General features: G+C 30.8%; 2 protein-coding genes across 3 annotated transcripts; both read left to right on the forward strand.

Moving 5' to 3' along the window:
* The first annotated feature begins 387 nt into the window (after positions 1 to 387).
* LOC107951233 (protein LEO1 homolog) lies at positions 388 to 9,430 on the forward strand. 2 transcript variants are annotated; one of them, XM_016886194.2, is made up of 12 exons: positions 388 to 715; positions 1,545 to 1,891; positions 2,194 to 2,332; positions 2,443 to 2,628; positions 3,215 to 3,391; positions 3,688 to 3,819; positions 4,832 to 5,011; positions 5,105 to 5,236; positions 5,426 to 5,530; positions 5,613 to 5,873; positions 7,102 to 7,248; positions 9,067 to 9,430. In XM_016886194.2, the coding sequence occupies exons 1-11, from the start codon at positions 602 to 604 to the stop codon at positions 7,234 to 7,236; spliced, it is 1,908 nt and encodes a 635-aa protein (XP_016741683.2). In that variant the 5' UTR covers positions 388 to 601; the 3' UTR covers positions 7,237 to 7,248; positions 9,067 to 9,430. The 2 variants fall into 2 exon arrangements, with proteins under 2 accessions (XP_016741683.2, XP_016741684.2); XM_016886195.2 differs by lacking the exon at positions 3,215 to 3,391 and having other exon boundaries at positions 440 to 715.
* Positions 9,431 to 10,499: 1,069 nt separating this feature from the next.
* Positions 10,500 to 15,565, forward strand: LOC107951234 (flavonoid 3'-monooxygenase). The gene is made up of 3 exons (XM_016886196.2): positions 10,500 to 11,326; positions 11,520 to 11,975; positions 14,625 to 15,565. The coding sequence occupies exons 1-3, from the start codon at positions 10,886 to 10,888 to the stop codon at positions 15,258 to 15,260; spliced, it is 1,533 nt and encodes a 510-aa protein (XP_016741685.2). The 5' UTR covers positions 10,500 to 10,885; the 3' UTR covers positions 15,261 to 15,565.
* Positions 15,566 to 17,155: the final 1,590 nt, after the last annotated feature.

The raw sequence follows: 17,155 nt of genomic DNA on the forward strand, positions 1-17,155 counted from the left end.
ACCTCATATTAAAACATTAATTTTTATTAGATTCATGTCAACATCGTTAATGACACATCATTATTGATAAAAAAGTCACATAACACGTCATTAGTTTGGATGGTTTTTGCTAACACCATTATCAATTTTACTAAATTGCTTCCATTTTAAAAGTAAAGGGACTTGATTGCTCTCTTTTTCATAGAGGGACTTGTTTGCTCCCTTATTGATAATACAAGGAGTATGACGCTATTTTCACCAATTTTTTAGTATTAAGAAAATAAAGAAGTTTAGAGGCCCAACGGGTCAGGCGACCAAAATTTTAGCTTACCAACTGGGCCTTATCCGGTCCGATTCATGATCGACCGGATGGTACTCTAAAGAGGAAATAGATGACGTGGCAAAGGTGCTGTGGCCGGGAGTTAACATAAGCCGAAACCCAGGGGCTATACAATGCCGCAGGCCCGCTTATGTCTTTAGTTATGTACTACAAAAATAAAACCAAAAATAAAAAAACGCAAAAATTGAACAAAAATAGTACTCTTAGTTCTTGCTTTCGAGCGTGAAAGAGCCAAGGAATTCATTCAATCGAAGGGCGAGAGATAAGGAGAAAAGAAGAGCGATGGGAGAGGAGAAGCGACACGAGATGATGCAAAACCTCTTCGGCGATCAGTCGGAGGAAGAGGAAGAGATCGATTCCGAACATGAATCAAATCCCCATCCTAATTACGCTTCTGTAATTCTTTTACTTTCTTTAATCGTTAGGTTTTATTTTTTGTGTCGTGGTTTTTGTCAATTATTTATTTTTTCTAATGTTAATTAGACAGTAATTGTTTTTTTTTAATTTGGGTTTCGCTAGTAAGTGATTGATTTGGTTCGATGACTATTTTTAATTTAGAGGATGGGTTTACCCTATTGTTCATGCAATCTTTTTTAGATTGATTTTTTCTGGATAATGCCGAGCTTAGGCTTGAATAAGTTGATCATTGTTGTATTGTTGATTTAGGTTCATTTAAATTGCCAATTAATGTTTCGGAAATTGTGTATAGCTGCACATTTGATCTTTTTCTTCTTCCAACTTGCGCCTCTTGATTATGGAATTTGTATTTCGAATACAAATGCGATTCTGAAATCATCTTATTATGGGCCAAGTACGCTCAGTACAAGAACCTTAGAGGGGGATTTTGTTCTAACTAAATTATAGTTTAGAATGTCATAATTTGATATTTTTCACATGTTTTATTCCTCCCCTATTCTTGGATGAAAAAGAAATGCAAGTTTCAGAATGGTTGATCTGTTACCAAGATGTTTGCTGTTATTGAGAGTTACTCTCTGAGTTTAAATTATATACAAAAAAATTCAAGTCTAGAAAGGAATAAATTGGTGTTCTCACCGGCTGTGAGTTTCTCCTTTTCTTGGGGTCTGGAAAGACCTAAAATAGCCTTAGGGTATTTGATCCTAGTTTGCTTAGATATTTTCTGCTATTATGGAGTTCTCTATGTTTTTTGTGCGTGATTAGAAGTATAATTGCTTGAAGTTAACCTGTTTAATGATTTTGCATATAGGATGAAGCTGAGGGTGTAATGGAGCCTGAGGGTGAAGGCGAAGGTGAAGTTGAAGTGGAGGGACATGGTGAGGCAGAAGTGGAGAGTGATGGTGACCTACGAGATTTAGAACCTGATCCTGGAGAAAGTGAGGGTGAAAGAGTACAAAGCTCCCAAGAAGTGGATATTGGGGATCAAAGGGAAGAAAGTGAGGCAAAAGAGACAGATAGTGATGAAAAAGAAGACTATGGTCAGAGGGTAGTGACTAGCCGGAGAAGGGAAGTAATTGAGAGTGGGTCAGAAAGGTCTGAGGAAAACCATTATCCTGATAACGAAGATGAAGAGGTTGATCAAACTAGAAGCTTGAGGTAATTTGCTCTCTCCCTTACTCAGTCTCATGCTGTGCGTTCTTGCCTGTGTCTCCTTTTGTCTTTATTTGTTCATTTTTTATTGTTACTCTCCTATATGTTGTTTGCCTATTAGGTGTGCAGTACTTGGTACTTTGACATTGTATTACATGTTTTCTAAAATGTAAATAGTATGTTTCTTTTTTTGCCAAAACTGAAACAGAAAAAATTCATGCAAAACCTTATATGATAATGATTCCTTGGATGTACTATTGTCTCTAATGATCTGCATTTACTGTTCTACCAAATTGGCTTAATGGCAGTAAGTCACCAGAGGAGGAGAAGGATCCAACTCACCTTTCACATTCAGCTGCTGAAATTCGTGATGTATTTGGTGCTTCTGACGAAGAAGAAGAAGAAGCAGAATATGCAGTTCGACATGATATGGAGCAAGAGGAAATTGTGAGTATCATGTGTCAAACGCAATATGGTTCTTCTTTTTTGCCTTTATATAAGTTCCAGTATGCCTGTGGTCATGTTAGAATGATGATGTAAATTCTTTTGTCCCTTAGAGATCTCCTATGGAAGAGGAAGGGAGCTATGGGAAGAGTCCAAGACTTGAAGATATGGTGCATGATGAAGATGCTCGTTATGAGTCAGATGACGAACTTGTTGAGGTGAAACAAAAAGAGAAGCCAGTTGGACCCCCGTTGGAGCTGGAGGTTCCATTTCGCCCTGCTCCAGCTCATCCAACCAAGGTTTATTTTCTTCCTATGCTCTCTCTTGAAAAAATCTAACTTAACAGCATCTTAAGGATATCTTCTTATAGTTAGTGACATTTTAGAAGTTGTTTCGTTATTCAATTGGATTTTTGGTACATTATGCCATTTTTATTTCAAATGGAAGCATCAGTTGAAGTGCGTTGGAGGTTTTGAGGGTCATTACTACTTTAAGGCTTTGCTTGGTAGAGTGGAAAGAAAATTGGAAGGATAGACAATTGAAAGAATAGAAAAATAGAAAGATGGAAAATAAAATTTTTCTTTCTATTGGTCTGCTCGGTAGGAGGGATGAAAAAATTGAAAGAAAAATTAATTTCCTTTCCATTCATTGTTCTGTAGAGTTGAAGAATAAGAGGAAAGAAAATGAAACCCTTCAAAAATGCATAATTTTGAACTAACATACATCCACCTCATTTTCTGTCCTCTTAACATTCCAAAATATTTATTATGCATTAGGATGTAAAATAGTCATCTCTTTTATTTTCTTTCCTTACACTTTTCTTTTCAACCAAGAACATTCTAAGCGCTTGAGGCTAGACTTCATACTTCTGTCATTCTTTTGCAGATGAACATGATCAAAGTTTCAAATATAATGGGCATTGACCCAAAACCATTTGATCCCAAGACATATGTTGAGGAGGATACATTTGTAACAGATGAGTCTGGCTCAAAAAAACGTATTAGGTTGGAGAACAATATTGTACGTTGGAGGACCGTCAGAAAGAAAGATGGCACAACATCAGTGAGTAAATTTCTGCCACCTTCCCCTTCTTTTTGGTGATTTGATTTGAGCGTGCTGGAAACGAATGTAGATCTATTTATTGTATGTATGTGCTGTAAGTTTGGGATGGTTACAAAGTTAATCAAAAACTGTGAGTAGGGTGTTTGTTAGCCACCACTATAGTTAGATTCTTTTTTTTTTCCTTAACTATATTTGTTGTTTTTATTTCGTTGTCAGAATTAATTTTATGGTCTGTTATCAATCCCTTAATTTCTTAACCAAGCAGGGTTTCTTATATTTCCTCTTGTTGTATGTAGTATGAAAGCAATGCTCGCTTTGTGAGATGGTCAGATGGTAGTTTACAGTTGTTAATTGGCAATGAAGTTCTGGACATATCTGTACAAGAGGCACAACATGATCAATCGCACCTTTTTCTTCGACATGGGAAGGTGACTATTTCCTCCTAGTTGATGTGGTTTTGTGAAGTATGTAATATCTTCAATTCTTTTGCTCTTTTTTTTTCTCTGACCAATGCTTCTGAGATGTGAAATGGATCAACAAAAGCTTCAAGGTCACATATATATTATTTACTTCATTTTCTGTTGTTTATCTCTTGTTTTTTTCTGTCATAAACTACGATAAAACTTAACACAAAAAAATGGATGTTCCTCATGGCTACTCGAGAGTGATCTGAATGTCAAGTCTGTGCATCTAGTAATCCATAATATCATAATTGTCAAATTGAACTGGCATCTTATTATAGCTGCTGACCTAATATGCTAAACTGTTTGAAAGCCTCCTAGACTCTAGATTCAAAGGTCCACTGATCATAAGGAATGATTTAAAAATGAAGTAAAAGAATGTGGCATATTGAAATGCCACAGCTATTTCTATCTGTACATTGTCTTGGGCATGAAATCTGTGGCTCCTGGTATCCTTTTTGACAATATCTCTGTTGTGTTAATTGGTATGTGAACTATTTTATATATATTGCAAATAGCTCAACATGAGCTTCTGTATTGAGGTTGAAATGCATATTTTTAGTTACATTCTGTGAACATGATATATGCGAGTATATTTTTTTGTGTAAGTATTTTGCGGGGAAAAAGGGGAGTATGGAAGTTTTATAGTCAACTTCCACTATATGCTATTGCAGTTCCAGCCATAGCATCTTGGTGTAGGAAGCTTGCTTCAATTTTGGAATCGGTTTGGTAGGATAGGTCCAGTAGGAACAGAATTTGGCCTCAGAACCTTGATTTTGGGCTATTATCTGCTCATTCCATGCAGTCTATGGTGTTATTATTTGGTTTTAAGTATTACTCCTAAGGCTGGCTCTACCATGAAATCAATATAACATTCTCATTTTTGTGGCTGTTGCTGTTTCTGTTATTGTTATTGATCTTGTAACAATGCTTAAATTCAAACTGGACTTGGAAACTGCTTTAATTGTGGTAATTGCAGGGAATTCTTCAATCTCAAGGAAGGATTTTAAGTAAGATGAGATTTATGCCCTCGTCATTGTCATCAAATTCTCATCGACTGTTGACTGCTCTTGTTGATTCACATCATAAAAAAGTCTATAAGGTTAAGAATTGCATTACTGATGTTGATCCAGAAAGGGAAAAGGAGGAAAAGGAGAAGGTAATTAATTGCTTATCTTACAATTCGGTGCAACTTGTTTCTCAGTGACAGGAATTTTAAATTTTTTTTTCCCTTTTGTGTGTGATTTTGCAGGCTGAGAATCAAACAATCAGAGCTAATGTTCTTCTGAATCGTAAGAGGGAAAAGGTGAACCGAAAGTATACACAAACTGTAGAAAGAAAGCGTCAACTTTCAACTGGGTATCTGGAGGGTGCTCTTGATGAGGTCTAGAAATTTCCTTTCATGTTATACATATTGGAATGTCTTATATTGATAATTATCAGCTGTTTCTTTATTTTGACTAAACCTGCAGCAATCTTCATTTCTTGAGCATGTGTAACTTTTCCTTTTAGATATCCTTAAATCATACTTTCTAAACTGAATAACACATGTTTTTCAAATTTATTTTTTCAGGATGATGAAATGGATTATAATGATTCCCGTCGCTCTCGCCGCCGCTTTGAGGAAGACTTGGAAGTAGAAGCTCGGGCAGAAAAACGCATTATGAATGCCAAGAAGGTACTTTCACTCTTATTCCTAGGAAATTGTTCTTGTTGCAATTTGTTAACTGTATGTTTTTATTTTTATTTGTGATTACCAGTCACAGGGTTACAGGGATGTCCCTCGCAAGTCATCCGTATCAGATGTAAAATCATCTCGGCGGCCTATTAGTTTCTCTGAAAGTGACAGAGAGGAGTCTGAGTATGAAACTGAAGGGGAAGAAGATGAGAGGTCTGCACACAATAGGATTGAGGACGAGGAGCCCGAATATGAAGAATCAGAGGAAGAGGAAGAGGAAGAGCGCTATGAAGAGGCAGATGCTAACGCTAACAGAGCTTCAGAGGAGGAAGAGGAAGTTGAGGTAAGTATTTATTATTTTATTCTCTTCAACAAGTTCTCCATGCTTTTTATTTGAGCATAAAATTCATGTACCATATCTGAAAAGCATTTCAGATGCTTCTCTCAGTGCTGCATATGCAACACAAGTGATTTCTGTATGCCTTTGACATCTGTATTCCATGATTAAATGTTACCGATTAGACAGCTTCTCTAAATGAATGGCCGGTAAAGTTCAATTAGCGTCTACTTTCTTGAACTGTTGGGTCCACAATTCATTTTGCTGATTTTGTGATATTAAGAGGTCCCTAATTGTTCTGATAGCTATACATTCTTCTACTCGCATATGCCATGCATTGAATTCGATATGGACAAAAAGGGGTTTGGCTTCCATCCATTACTTTTATGTTCATTTTTGTCCAATACAACTTTAATCACCATTTAAAGGTATGACTTTGACAATTCATAGATGGGTTCTACACATTTTAATGGTGCTGCTAAATGTATTGGAAAGTAATGGATGGAATCCCAACCCGCCAAAAAGAGGACATGGGTTGGATACTCAGAAAATTGAAAGAATATATGCTTTTGCATGCTATGAATCTAAAAAGTTGGATTATGTTTTCTTGCTGAATGACATAGTATCCTTCAAAAACAAGGTTTTTATTCAAGTTGTAAGACATGATGCTATTGGGGAAGTCTTTGGATTTATTAGAAAACATATGTGCTTGCATGGAAAGGCTTCTTCCTAGATACTAAAATTTGATGTCTCTATTGCCCTTTACTACTACTATAAGCATTCCAGTTACCATCTTGAGTGGAAGAGTGAAGTTTTTATTAGCATGTTCATTTAACATGGCTGCAACTTTGGACTGTGCTGGGACATCTGAAATGGTTACTACGGGTGTCTAAGTTTGTTTGGTGATGTTTAAACGTCTGTGATTGGATTGAAAAATGGTGAAGATTGTAATGTGAACATTTTAGATATCATCAATATCCCTAACGTGGAGCATATATGCAGAAGAATATGATCAATAGAACTCGTCTTTTATCAGTATTAGACGATTCTTTGTATGTGTTGCTTTGGTTGGACCACACCTTCCCTCGATATTTTTATCTCTTTAGAGGAAATAATAGCTTCTTTTTATGCAGAATAATGGCTAGTAATGACAAGTAAATCTGGAAATAATTTTCCCCATCGATTATACGGTCTTGTGAGTTTTATGAATTTTATTATCTTGATTATTTTGCAGGAGCCTAGGCAAAAAGTGAAGGAGTCTGTTGGCAGCAGTAAGCGCAAGGGAATCGAGTCGGATGAGGACTCACCTCCTAGAAAAGCTCCTACACATCGTCGCATGGCAGTTGTTTATGATAGTGATGAGGAATGAAACAAGATTACAGTAAGTTTCTCTCACCCCTCTTTCTGGACATATGCACTGACACAAACGCGCACATAGATCTTTATGCGACTATTGGTAGGAATATTGATTTTTAAGCATGTATTAGGCTTCTTCTTTTTTTTTCATTGTTTTTCAAAAGTGTTTTTGAAAAGTAATGCTGAACAGACAACTTTTCAAGTCAAAATTTCTTTTGAAAAGTGTTTTTGAACCCAAACATAAAAATGTTTGGGAAAAACATTTTTGGAGTAAAATGACATTTTCAACCCTTATTTATAATCCAATGTATTTTATGTAATATTTATATTGAGTATACAATAATTTCCCTATTGAAATTTATTTCAAATATATAATATTATATATTTTAATTTGTAATAGTTATATTTTAATGTTTAAAATATTGCTTATATATTCAAATTAAAATTTAGAAATAATTAATATTAATTGCTTAAAAGAATTTAAATTTTATATTTTATATATCAAAATATTAATAAAAAGTTATAAAAAATTATTTTTTATATTCTTACTAAAATATCATAAAATTAACAAATTTAAACAATGTTTAAATGTATATTTTTACTTTACAAGTCATGTTTAAAATGAACATTTTATTTCTCTAGTATTTTTTGACAGCAATGATGACCACTTGCATAAGTTGGTAGTAAATTAAATCCATTTGATAATTTTTAACTGAAAACATGATTTCTTTGAGCAAAGGGGAGGGAAAAAAATATTTTTTTCCCTCGTGTAAAAACATCAGATAACCAAACGACCCATTCCTGCTTTGGTAGGAAAGATTTGTGGTTATTATTTGCATTGCACTGTGTGGTTGTCTCGCAACCTTGAAAAATGATTTTGGAAAGTGAATTAACTTTTTGAAAGAAAAACTGATACATATAATTTTTTATTCTGGATGATTCTACATAAAAAAAAATTTGTTGTTTGACGAATTTCACTAAAATCATTTTGTAAAAGTTGTTTTTACTGAAAAAAGATAACATAAATATTATAGTAACATTTCTTTTTGACAATTGAAATTTATTTTATAATAAGAAAATACTTAATAATAATTAATATCATTTATAAATTTAATAATAAAAATGCTTATTTAAAACTTAATTTAAATTATATATATTATATACATGAAAGTAGATAGTTATACATTAAAATTGAAAGGAATAAATGAAGTTAAGCATGATTTAAACATAATATTTATATTATTGACATATTCATATTTTATACTATAAAATATTTATTATTAAAACATTAATTTTTCAAGAATATTTCAATAATATTATTTAAAATTTAAAATTATTATCTGTTAAATTTTATTATTAAAATAAAAATATAATGTTAAATAATTTATTAAAATATATTAATTATTTATAAATATTATTAAATATAAATAGTTAAATATGTATGTTTACTAATCGAACATTACAATATTTTTAATATTAATATTTTAGTTACTTTTTGAAAATTAAAATAAAAATCTATTATTAATATAATCATATTAGACATGATTCAAGTTAATTTTTACATCAAAATAAATTTACTTATAAATAGCTCTTTCTTGAAAGGGTTTATTTTCTGTTGTGCTGTTTTCTCATGAAACAAATGCAGAAAATGCAAGAAGTATTTTTCATAAATTATTTTCGGTGAAACAACCTACTTGCGCTGAACTTACTAATGCCTTGCCGGGGCTAAAAAAGAATTTCATTTCAAACAACTACGGGTTATGCTTATTTACTATGATAATTAAATTGTTTCTAACATCAATTACTATAATTCTTAATCTTGATTGTAATTATGATTTCACAGGGGGAAATGATCGTATCCTCAAACAATGAACTATAGACACACAACTTTGGTAGCTGGAAAGGATGTTGGAGCTGAGCTTGCTGCTTACTTCTCTGACTTATATGACACTGCTGGAGACAACTTAAGGTTTAAATGTTAATTGTATTTTCACTCCCTTTTTCTGAAATTGTTATATACGACTTCCAAATTAAGTTGAGCTCAGAAAAGTAATTGCTCTAGAATTTGAGGAAAAGAATTGCAGGCAAGTTATTATTTTTCTGTCCCATAATGTGAAAACTTGGTGTTATAGACTCTTATTACTAACATGTTTTGCCTTAAACTAAACTTGAAGGTTGACATAATCTAAAGTCCCTTTCTGGAAGTATATCATTAGAAGTTTCTTCTTTCGGCATCTAATTACCAGCATATATAACAAAGATTAGCATCATCCTTTAGATTTGAAAATGCCGGAACAATGTCAACGTGAAAAATGATCAAAAATGCTATTTAAAATTTTTATAAACTTAACAAAGATTGTAAATGCATAATTACAAAGATTCAACTTGGTTTCACATGGTAATGGTTGACGAAAGAAGCCAATAAAACTGAAGAGCTTGCCCTTCAGTGTTGGGTTTGTCTGAATCTTTCTAAAGGTTAAAATATATTTCAGTTTTTATATTTTTCGTATATTTAAAATTTATAAATTGTTAGATTATTTTAGTTGATAATTTAGATAAGTTTTTTTAATTATTTAAATAATGAAAAATAATGTTATTTCAATTAAATAATAAAAATATTATTTTTCATTATTTAAATAATTTTAAAAAAATTATCTAAATTTATCACCTAAAATATTTATCAATTTGATTTATTAAATTATATTGAGGTAATATCCTTCCACAAGATAATGATCTCATGTTAAAACTTTAGGAAATATCTCTAAATCATACCACAATTACTAAAGGAAAATAAATTATGTCCAGAGATATTTTAATGGCCCCCCTAATTTAGGATCCAAATTTAGGGAATACTAAAGCTTCACTATACTTTTTGGATGTAGTCAATTTAGTTGTGAATAGGGGATACAAATTTTAGTAAATTATTTTATATTGTTTTTGTAATTTTGTAATTTTTTGTATTTTTACATATATTTTTAGAATTTATTTTAATTCTTTTAAAAAAATTAAGATTTTTTAACTATGTAATGTGTCAATGTATGATTAATTGAATATCTCAACCTGTGCAAAAAATTAAATTAATAACATTTGATAATGTTAAGAAAAAGAAATTTAAGGACTAAACTAAAAAATATATACTTGAAAGACTAAAAATGTGGGTTAAACCTAAAAATAATAATAGCAAAAGTCTTGGAAAATTTTCAGTCCATTCAATTCACCTACTTTATGGCTTTTGGATCTTACAAATAAAAAAAAATCTATTTTAGTTAACATTCAATGAGTCGAATTAAATGCAAATACGGAGCTAAAATCATATTATAGCGATAACAGTAGATACCTCTCTAATGCTTTAGAGTGGCCTTGAATGATGAATCGTGTGTTCTCTGCTTAGTTCTAGCTTCCGTTCTCGCCTGTGAATCAATGGTTCTCCATTAAATTTAGTGTTACCTACCAGCCTCACGTTCTAACCCATCGCATTCCCCAACCCTCGTTTTCAAACCATAGCTAACTTATTGTTATCTAATCAATCCCTTCGAAAATTCTCTCTTTACAATTATCTTTAAATTATTATTATTATATAATTATTATTTTCCTGTTAATTTATATAAATACTCTCCGCTCTTCTTCTTCTTCTTCACCACTTCCAACTTCAACAAACATCCATGGCCTCCTTTGTTCTATATTCTATTCTCTCCACCGTTTTCCTCTATTTCGTTTTCATTATCTCGAGGAAGCGCCGCCGTCTGCCTCTCCCTCCTGGTCCTAAACCATGGCCCATCATTGGCAACTTGCCACATATGAGTCCTGTGCCTCACCAAGGTTTAGCCGCCATGGCCAAAGTCTACGGCCCTCTCATGCACCTCAGGTTGGGGTTCGTGGATGTTGTGGTGGCAGCGTCCGCCTCCATGGCGGCTCAATTCTTGAAAGTCCATGACTCTAACTTCTCCAGCCGCCCACCGAATGCCGGCGCCAAGTATGTGGCTTACAACTATCAGGACCTTGTGTTTGCGCCGTACGGACCGAGGTGGCGGCTGCTACGTAAAATCAGCTCCGTTCATCTCTTCTCCGGCAAGGCTTTGGACGACTTTAGACACATTCGCGAGGTTTATTTCATTACTCTATAGTATTTTATCATTATTATTGTCTCTAAGTTATACTTCAATTTTATCATTATTATAGATCTTAATGCACCCCCCCCCAATTTAAGATCCGAATTTAGGGAATACTATAAAGCCTCACTATACTTTAAGGATCTGAATAGGGTTTAATTAAATCATGGATATGATTTGCAAACAGGAGGAGATAAGGGTGTTGGTACGAGCTTTGGCAAGCGCTAAAACAAAGGTGAATTTGGGGCAACTTTTGAACGTATGCACAGTGAATGCCCTGGGGCAAGTGATGATGGGGAAAAGGGTGTTCGGAGACGGCAGCGGCGGCGCCGATCCAGAAGCGGATGAGTTCAAGTCGATGGTGGTGGAACTGATGCAGTTAGCCGGGGTTTTCAACATCGGCGACTTCATTCCGGCGCTTGAATGGCTGGACCTGCAAGGGGTGCAAGCTAAAATGAAGAAACTCCATAACAGATTCGATAGGTTCTTGAGTGGCATTCTTGAAGAACACAAAACCAAAGCTCGACAAAGTAATGGGCAAGTGAAACACAAGGATTTATTAAGTACGTTGATTTCATTGGAGAATGCTGACGGTGCTGAAGGTGGAAAGCTCTCCGACACTGAGATCAAAGCATTACTTTTGGTACTCTTTCCACTTTCCAACTATAAGTACCTTTCTGTCCTTTTCTCTCATAATGATTTATTTATTTAGTTAGTTTCAGATATTCTACATTTATATAAATTTCAAAATATTAATTTTAATTATTTTATTATATCATATTAATAAATCTAATATTATACAATCCCCAATACTTTATATTAATAATTATATATTTTATAAATTTTATAACTGTTTATTTTTACTATAATTTATATCTTATAATACTCATTATTATAATTATATCTTTATTTTTGTTGAACCAAAAATATATCATATGTTATACTTTACTTTTCTCCATAGTACCAAAAGACCCTTATTTTAAGGCACTATTAAATATTAATTCAAATATATATTTTTATATAAAAATAAAAAAATACATGAGATCATTTAGACCCAAGGTGTAAAACTTATCCTCCTTAACTTTATCATTTAAACTAAAGTAATATTTGATTTTTATATTAATTTTTAATAAATATATTATATAAATATTTTCACTCAAAATCTAAATTGTATTTTAAATGTTTTTATTATGTAATATAACACCACAAAGTGCAGAGGCCAACTAAAGTTTTTAAAATTGTAATTATACCCTTTATTTTAAAAAATAATTAGGCCCTCTAATATTTAAAAAAATATTATTAAACATTTGAAAACTTTTAAAGTTTTGAATTACTCTTCAATTTTTTTTTTATAATCTCGTAAAATCTCTAAAATTTTTAAAAAAATGTTAATTAGATTTATCAAAATTTTTAAAAATTCTCACTAAACCCTTTAAATTTTTTTAAAGTTTTAGTTAAGTTTGTACTTATCTGCCACTAGCAAAGTGGATGGTACAAGCAACACTTTGTTTAGTTACTACTAGACTCTGAAATAATTAATGTGATTTTTTTGCTTGCTGATTAAATGATGTCATGCGTGTGAACCTTTTTCTAATCACAGTACTATAGTGACAAAAGTCATTTCTATAATTTGCCGGCACTACAAATATTAAATTATGTTGGGAAAATATTATGTAAAAAATATTTTTTTATAAATTTATATATATTGAAGTTTTAGAATTAAAAGTTTAAAAATATGAAATTTTAAGTTTAAATCCTAAATTTTATATACAAATGTAAAAAAATAAAAAATTTCTATAATTAACGTAATTTATTTCATAAAACAATAATTTTTTTAATTATTTCTTAGATGAGTTAGTGTTGCCTCATAATAATTTTATTATCGGATAAAACCTAATTGCAATATTATAATATAAAAATCAATATAATATTAATATACAAAATTATTATTAAAATATTATATATAATATAACATGTATCTTAGCTTTAGGCTACCCGCAAGTTGGGGCTCCTCACATAATTCAAATTAGATTACGTCATAGCTACTATTTGAGCTAAAAGTTTATATAAAGTGTAAACGAGGTTGCTGTATGATTGAAATCTAGGTAGTTTATTTTTATTTTATTTTATAAGTTTCTTAAAAAGTTGTTATATATTTTATTTTTTAATATTTTATTATATCTTTATAAAACATTTTTAATTTTTTAATTTTATTTATGGAATCTAAAAATTTAACTGATAGTATACTAAATTTTTCTCTAAATTTAATTATTTATAAATTTATTTTGGATTAAAATTATTTTTATATAAGAAGATAAAAAAATTCCTAATAATAATTAATTTATGTTTTAAATAAAATAATTTTTTTGTCAATAGTATTTAATTGTCTCATGATACTATCTTAATTAGTAATTTAAATATAATATAGATTAAATAAAAAATTTATTTAACTTTTATAATATATATAAATATTTTATTTAAATAGTAAAATGAGCTTACCTATTGGGTTGGGTTTGAATAATATGATTTTTTTTAGAATCAACTCCAACAGTGATACAATTCGAATTATAAGTAGTTATAATAATAATTTAGTATTGTTTTGATTTTTTATTTTCAAATTTTATTTTAATTTTTAAATATTCAACAATTTATTATTTAAAAGTTATTATTGGTTATTTTTAGAAAAAACTTTGTTAGGATCGTCCCGATTAAGCAACGAACAAGTAAAAATAGTAGAAGAAATTGAGAAGATGAACACACAAATTTAACGTGGAAAAACCCCTCAAAAGAGGATAAAAAACCACGGGCAAAGATAATTTTACTATAATGGCAAAAGAATGAAGAGTACAAAAGATGGAGATAAAAACTAAACCCCGAAAACCCGAAAAACAAAGAACCCTCAAACGTAAACACAAAATTCTCTGAATGTGTTATGAGTTCTAATCTAATGGGTGTCTATTTTTTAAGATTGTAAAGGAGCCTATTTATAGGCTAAATTAGTAAGTCAAATAAACTATACTAATAAATGCTAAATCTTCTAGAAAGAAAATATATTTTTGTTTAACTTGACTTGCAAGCAATCTCTTAGAATTTGGGTCACACAATTCTAACAAACTTTAAGCAAAATAACATTTTTTTACTACAAACAAATTAGTTCCGCGCAAATACCACCACCAAACAATTTCTACAACTCGAAACCCAGGACTTCGACAACGAATACCTTATAACAAATGGGTTGAAGTATATTAATTAACTTTGATATTACTAACTTGTTTGGACATGATTATTGCAGAACATGTTCACAGCAGGAACTGATACATCTTCAAGCACAGTTGAATGGGCAATGGCTGAGCTAATACGGCATCCCAACATCATGGCTCAAGTTCGTAAAGAATTGGACTCAGTCGTTGGTCGAGACCGCCTAGTCTCCGACTTGGACTTGCCCAATCTAACCTACTTCCAAGCCGTCATCAAAGAAACCTTCCGCCTCCATCCATCCACCCCACTCTCCCTCCCTCGGATGGCCTCCGACAGCTGCGACATCAACGGCTACCACATTCCCAAGGACGCCACCCTCTTGGTCAACGTATGGGCCATTTCTCGAGACCCTAACGAGTGGAACAACCCGCTTGAGTTTCGGCCCGAGAGGTTCTTGCCCGGCGGCGAAAGGCCAAACGCTGATGTTAGGGGCAATGATTTTGAGGTCATACCGTTCGGCGCCGGGCGTAGAATCTGTGCAGGAATGAGCTTGGGATTGCACATGGTTCAACTGTTGACGGCGACGTTAGCGCATGCTTTCGATTGGGAATTGGCTGATGGATTAATGCCTGAGAAGCTGGACATGGAAGAAGCTTATGGGTTGACTTTACAACGTGCGGCACCATTGATGGTGCATCCAAGGCCAAGGTTATCAAAGCATGCTTATTGAAAAACGTTGTCATTTCATGGTGAGGGGACTTAAGGGTGTTCAAACTTCAAAACTGAATTAACCGATTAAATCAATCTTATTTAATTAATCAGTTGGTGGTTGAACTTAGTACTGTCGAAGGTCGGTTAATGGCTTTTTGAAATTTAGTTTATTAGTTAATTCGATTTGAAATCGAATAATTAACCGAATTAATCGAACTTAATAATTAATATTATGTATTAATTTTAAGACGTATGTAGTGTTTTTTATTATGTACTCTTTCAAGTCATAAAATTTTGGTTAATTCAGTTAACTTTTAAGACAAATTTATATATATATTAGTTAATTTCAATATATTTATTTGATATGTTTTATACTTGTTTTAACCAAAAGACAAACATATACATTTCGATTTATTCGGTTAACCGACTGAATCAATCGAAATATTTTGGTTCGTTTAATTTATTTTGAAAAAAATTTGATTTGATTAACGGTTAATAGATTATACAGTTCAATTAATTTGATTAATGCTAGTTCGATTCGGTTAATAATCGAACCGATCATTTGAACACCCCTACGACTCTTTTTTTTTTAAACCTTAAATGAATCACCTCACCCTAAAACTTTAAGGGTGCGTTTGGTTCGCTGTATTGGATTAGAGGTGTATTGGATTAGAGGTGTAATAGCTAATCCACTGTTTGGTTGAATGTAATGGAATAGAGGCGTAATAGTAATCTTGTGTTTGGTTGAATGGAATAGAGGTGTAATAGCATAATGGAAAAAACTAAAATGACTAGAATACCTTTAGCATAAAATTGTTTTGGTAAATGATTATTGTTATTGTTATTTAAATTTTAATAAGATTATTATTATCAGTAATAAATATTTTAATCATATTTAAACATAATTATAATTAAATATATTTTAATTAAAATATATAATTTAATAAAATTCTTAATAATCAATATTCTTATATGAATTTACTCAAATCATAATATATGATACTATAAAATATAAATTAACATAATTATTAAATATATTATAATTAAAATATATAATTTAATAAAATTCTTAATAATCAATATTCTTATATGAATTTACTCAAATCATAATATATGATACTATAAAATATAAATTAACATAATTATTATTAAATATATTATAATTAAAATATATAATTTAATAAAATTCTTAATAATTAATATTCTTATATGAATTTACTCAAATCATAATATATTATACTATAAAAGATAATTTTAAATAATTAAAATTAAATATATTTTAATTAAAATATATGATTTAATAAAATTTAAAATAATTATAACTAATAAATTATCTTATATGAATTTGTATAATTTAATAATATATAATTTCATAAAATTCTTGATAATAAATTTTCTTATATGAATTTATACAATTTAAAATAATTAATATTAAATTTAATTTAATAATGATATATAATTTCATAAAATTACTCAAATCAAAATATAACTTGAGAATTATATTCTGGATAAACATAATTAACTTATATTAAGAAAAGGTTAGATGAAATAATCTTATATACAATCAATGTATCAAATATAAATTTTATAAAAATAATTGAGAGACAAACAAATTAAAAATGAGAGCAACTAGGTTTTATGTATATATATATGTAAGTAGTCCATGTTAGGGGCTAGAGAATTAAGAGGCAAAGAGCTATATTGGTTTTGGAATGAAAAAATTGGTACAAACTGCAATAAAAGCTGAAATTAGGGGAAGAAAAAGCTAAAGTCCACAATGTAGGTAAAGGAATTGATTAATACAACAAACATAGATGTTTGTGGGAACCCATGGTTTATTTTTCAGCATCTGCTTATAATTTTGTGTCATTAAATTTATGATAAAAATTTCTTTTAATTATTTTTTCATCAATT

Source organism: Gossypium hirsutum, chromosome A12 (genome assembly GCF_007990345.1).
Source record: "Gossypium hirsutum isolate 1008001.06 chromosome A12, Gossypium_hirsutum_v2.1, whole genome shotgun sequence".
In the NCBI taxonomy this organism is placed as follows: domain Eukaryota; kingdom Viridiplantae; phylum Streptophyta; class Magnoliopsida; order Malvales; family Malvaceae; genus Gossypium; species Gossypium hirsutum.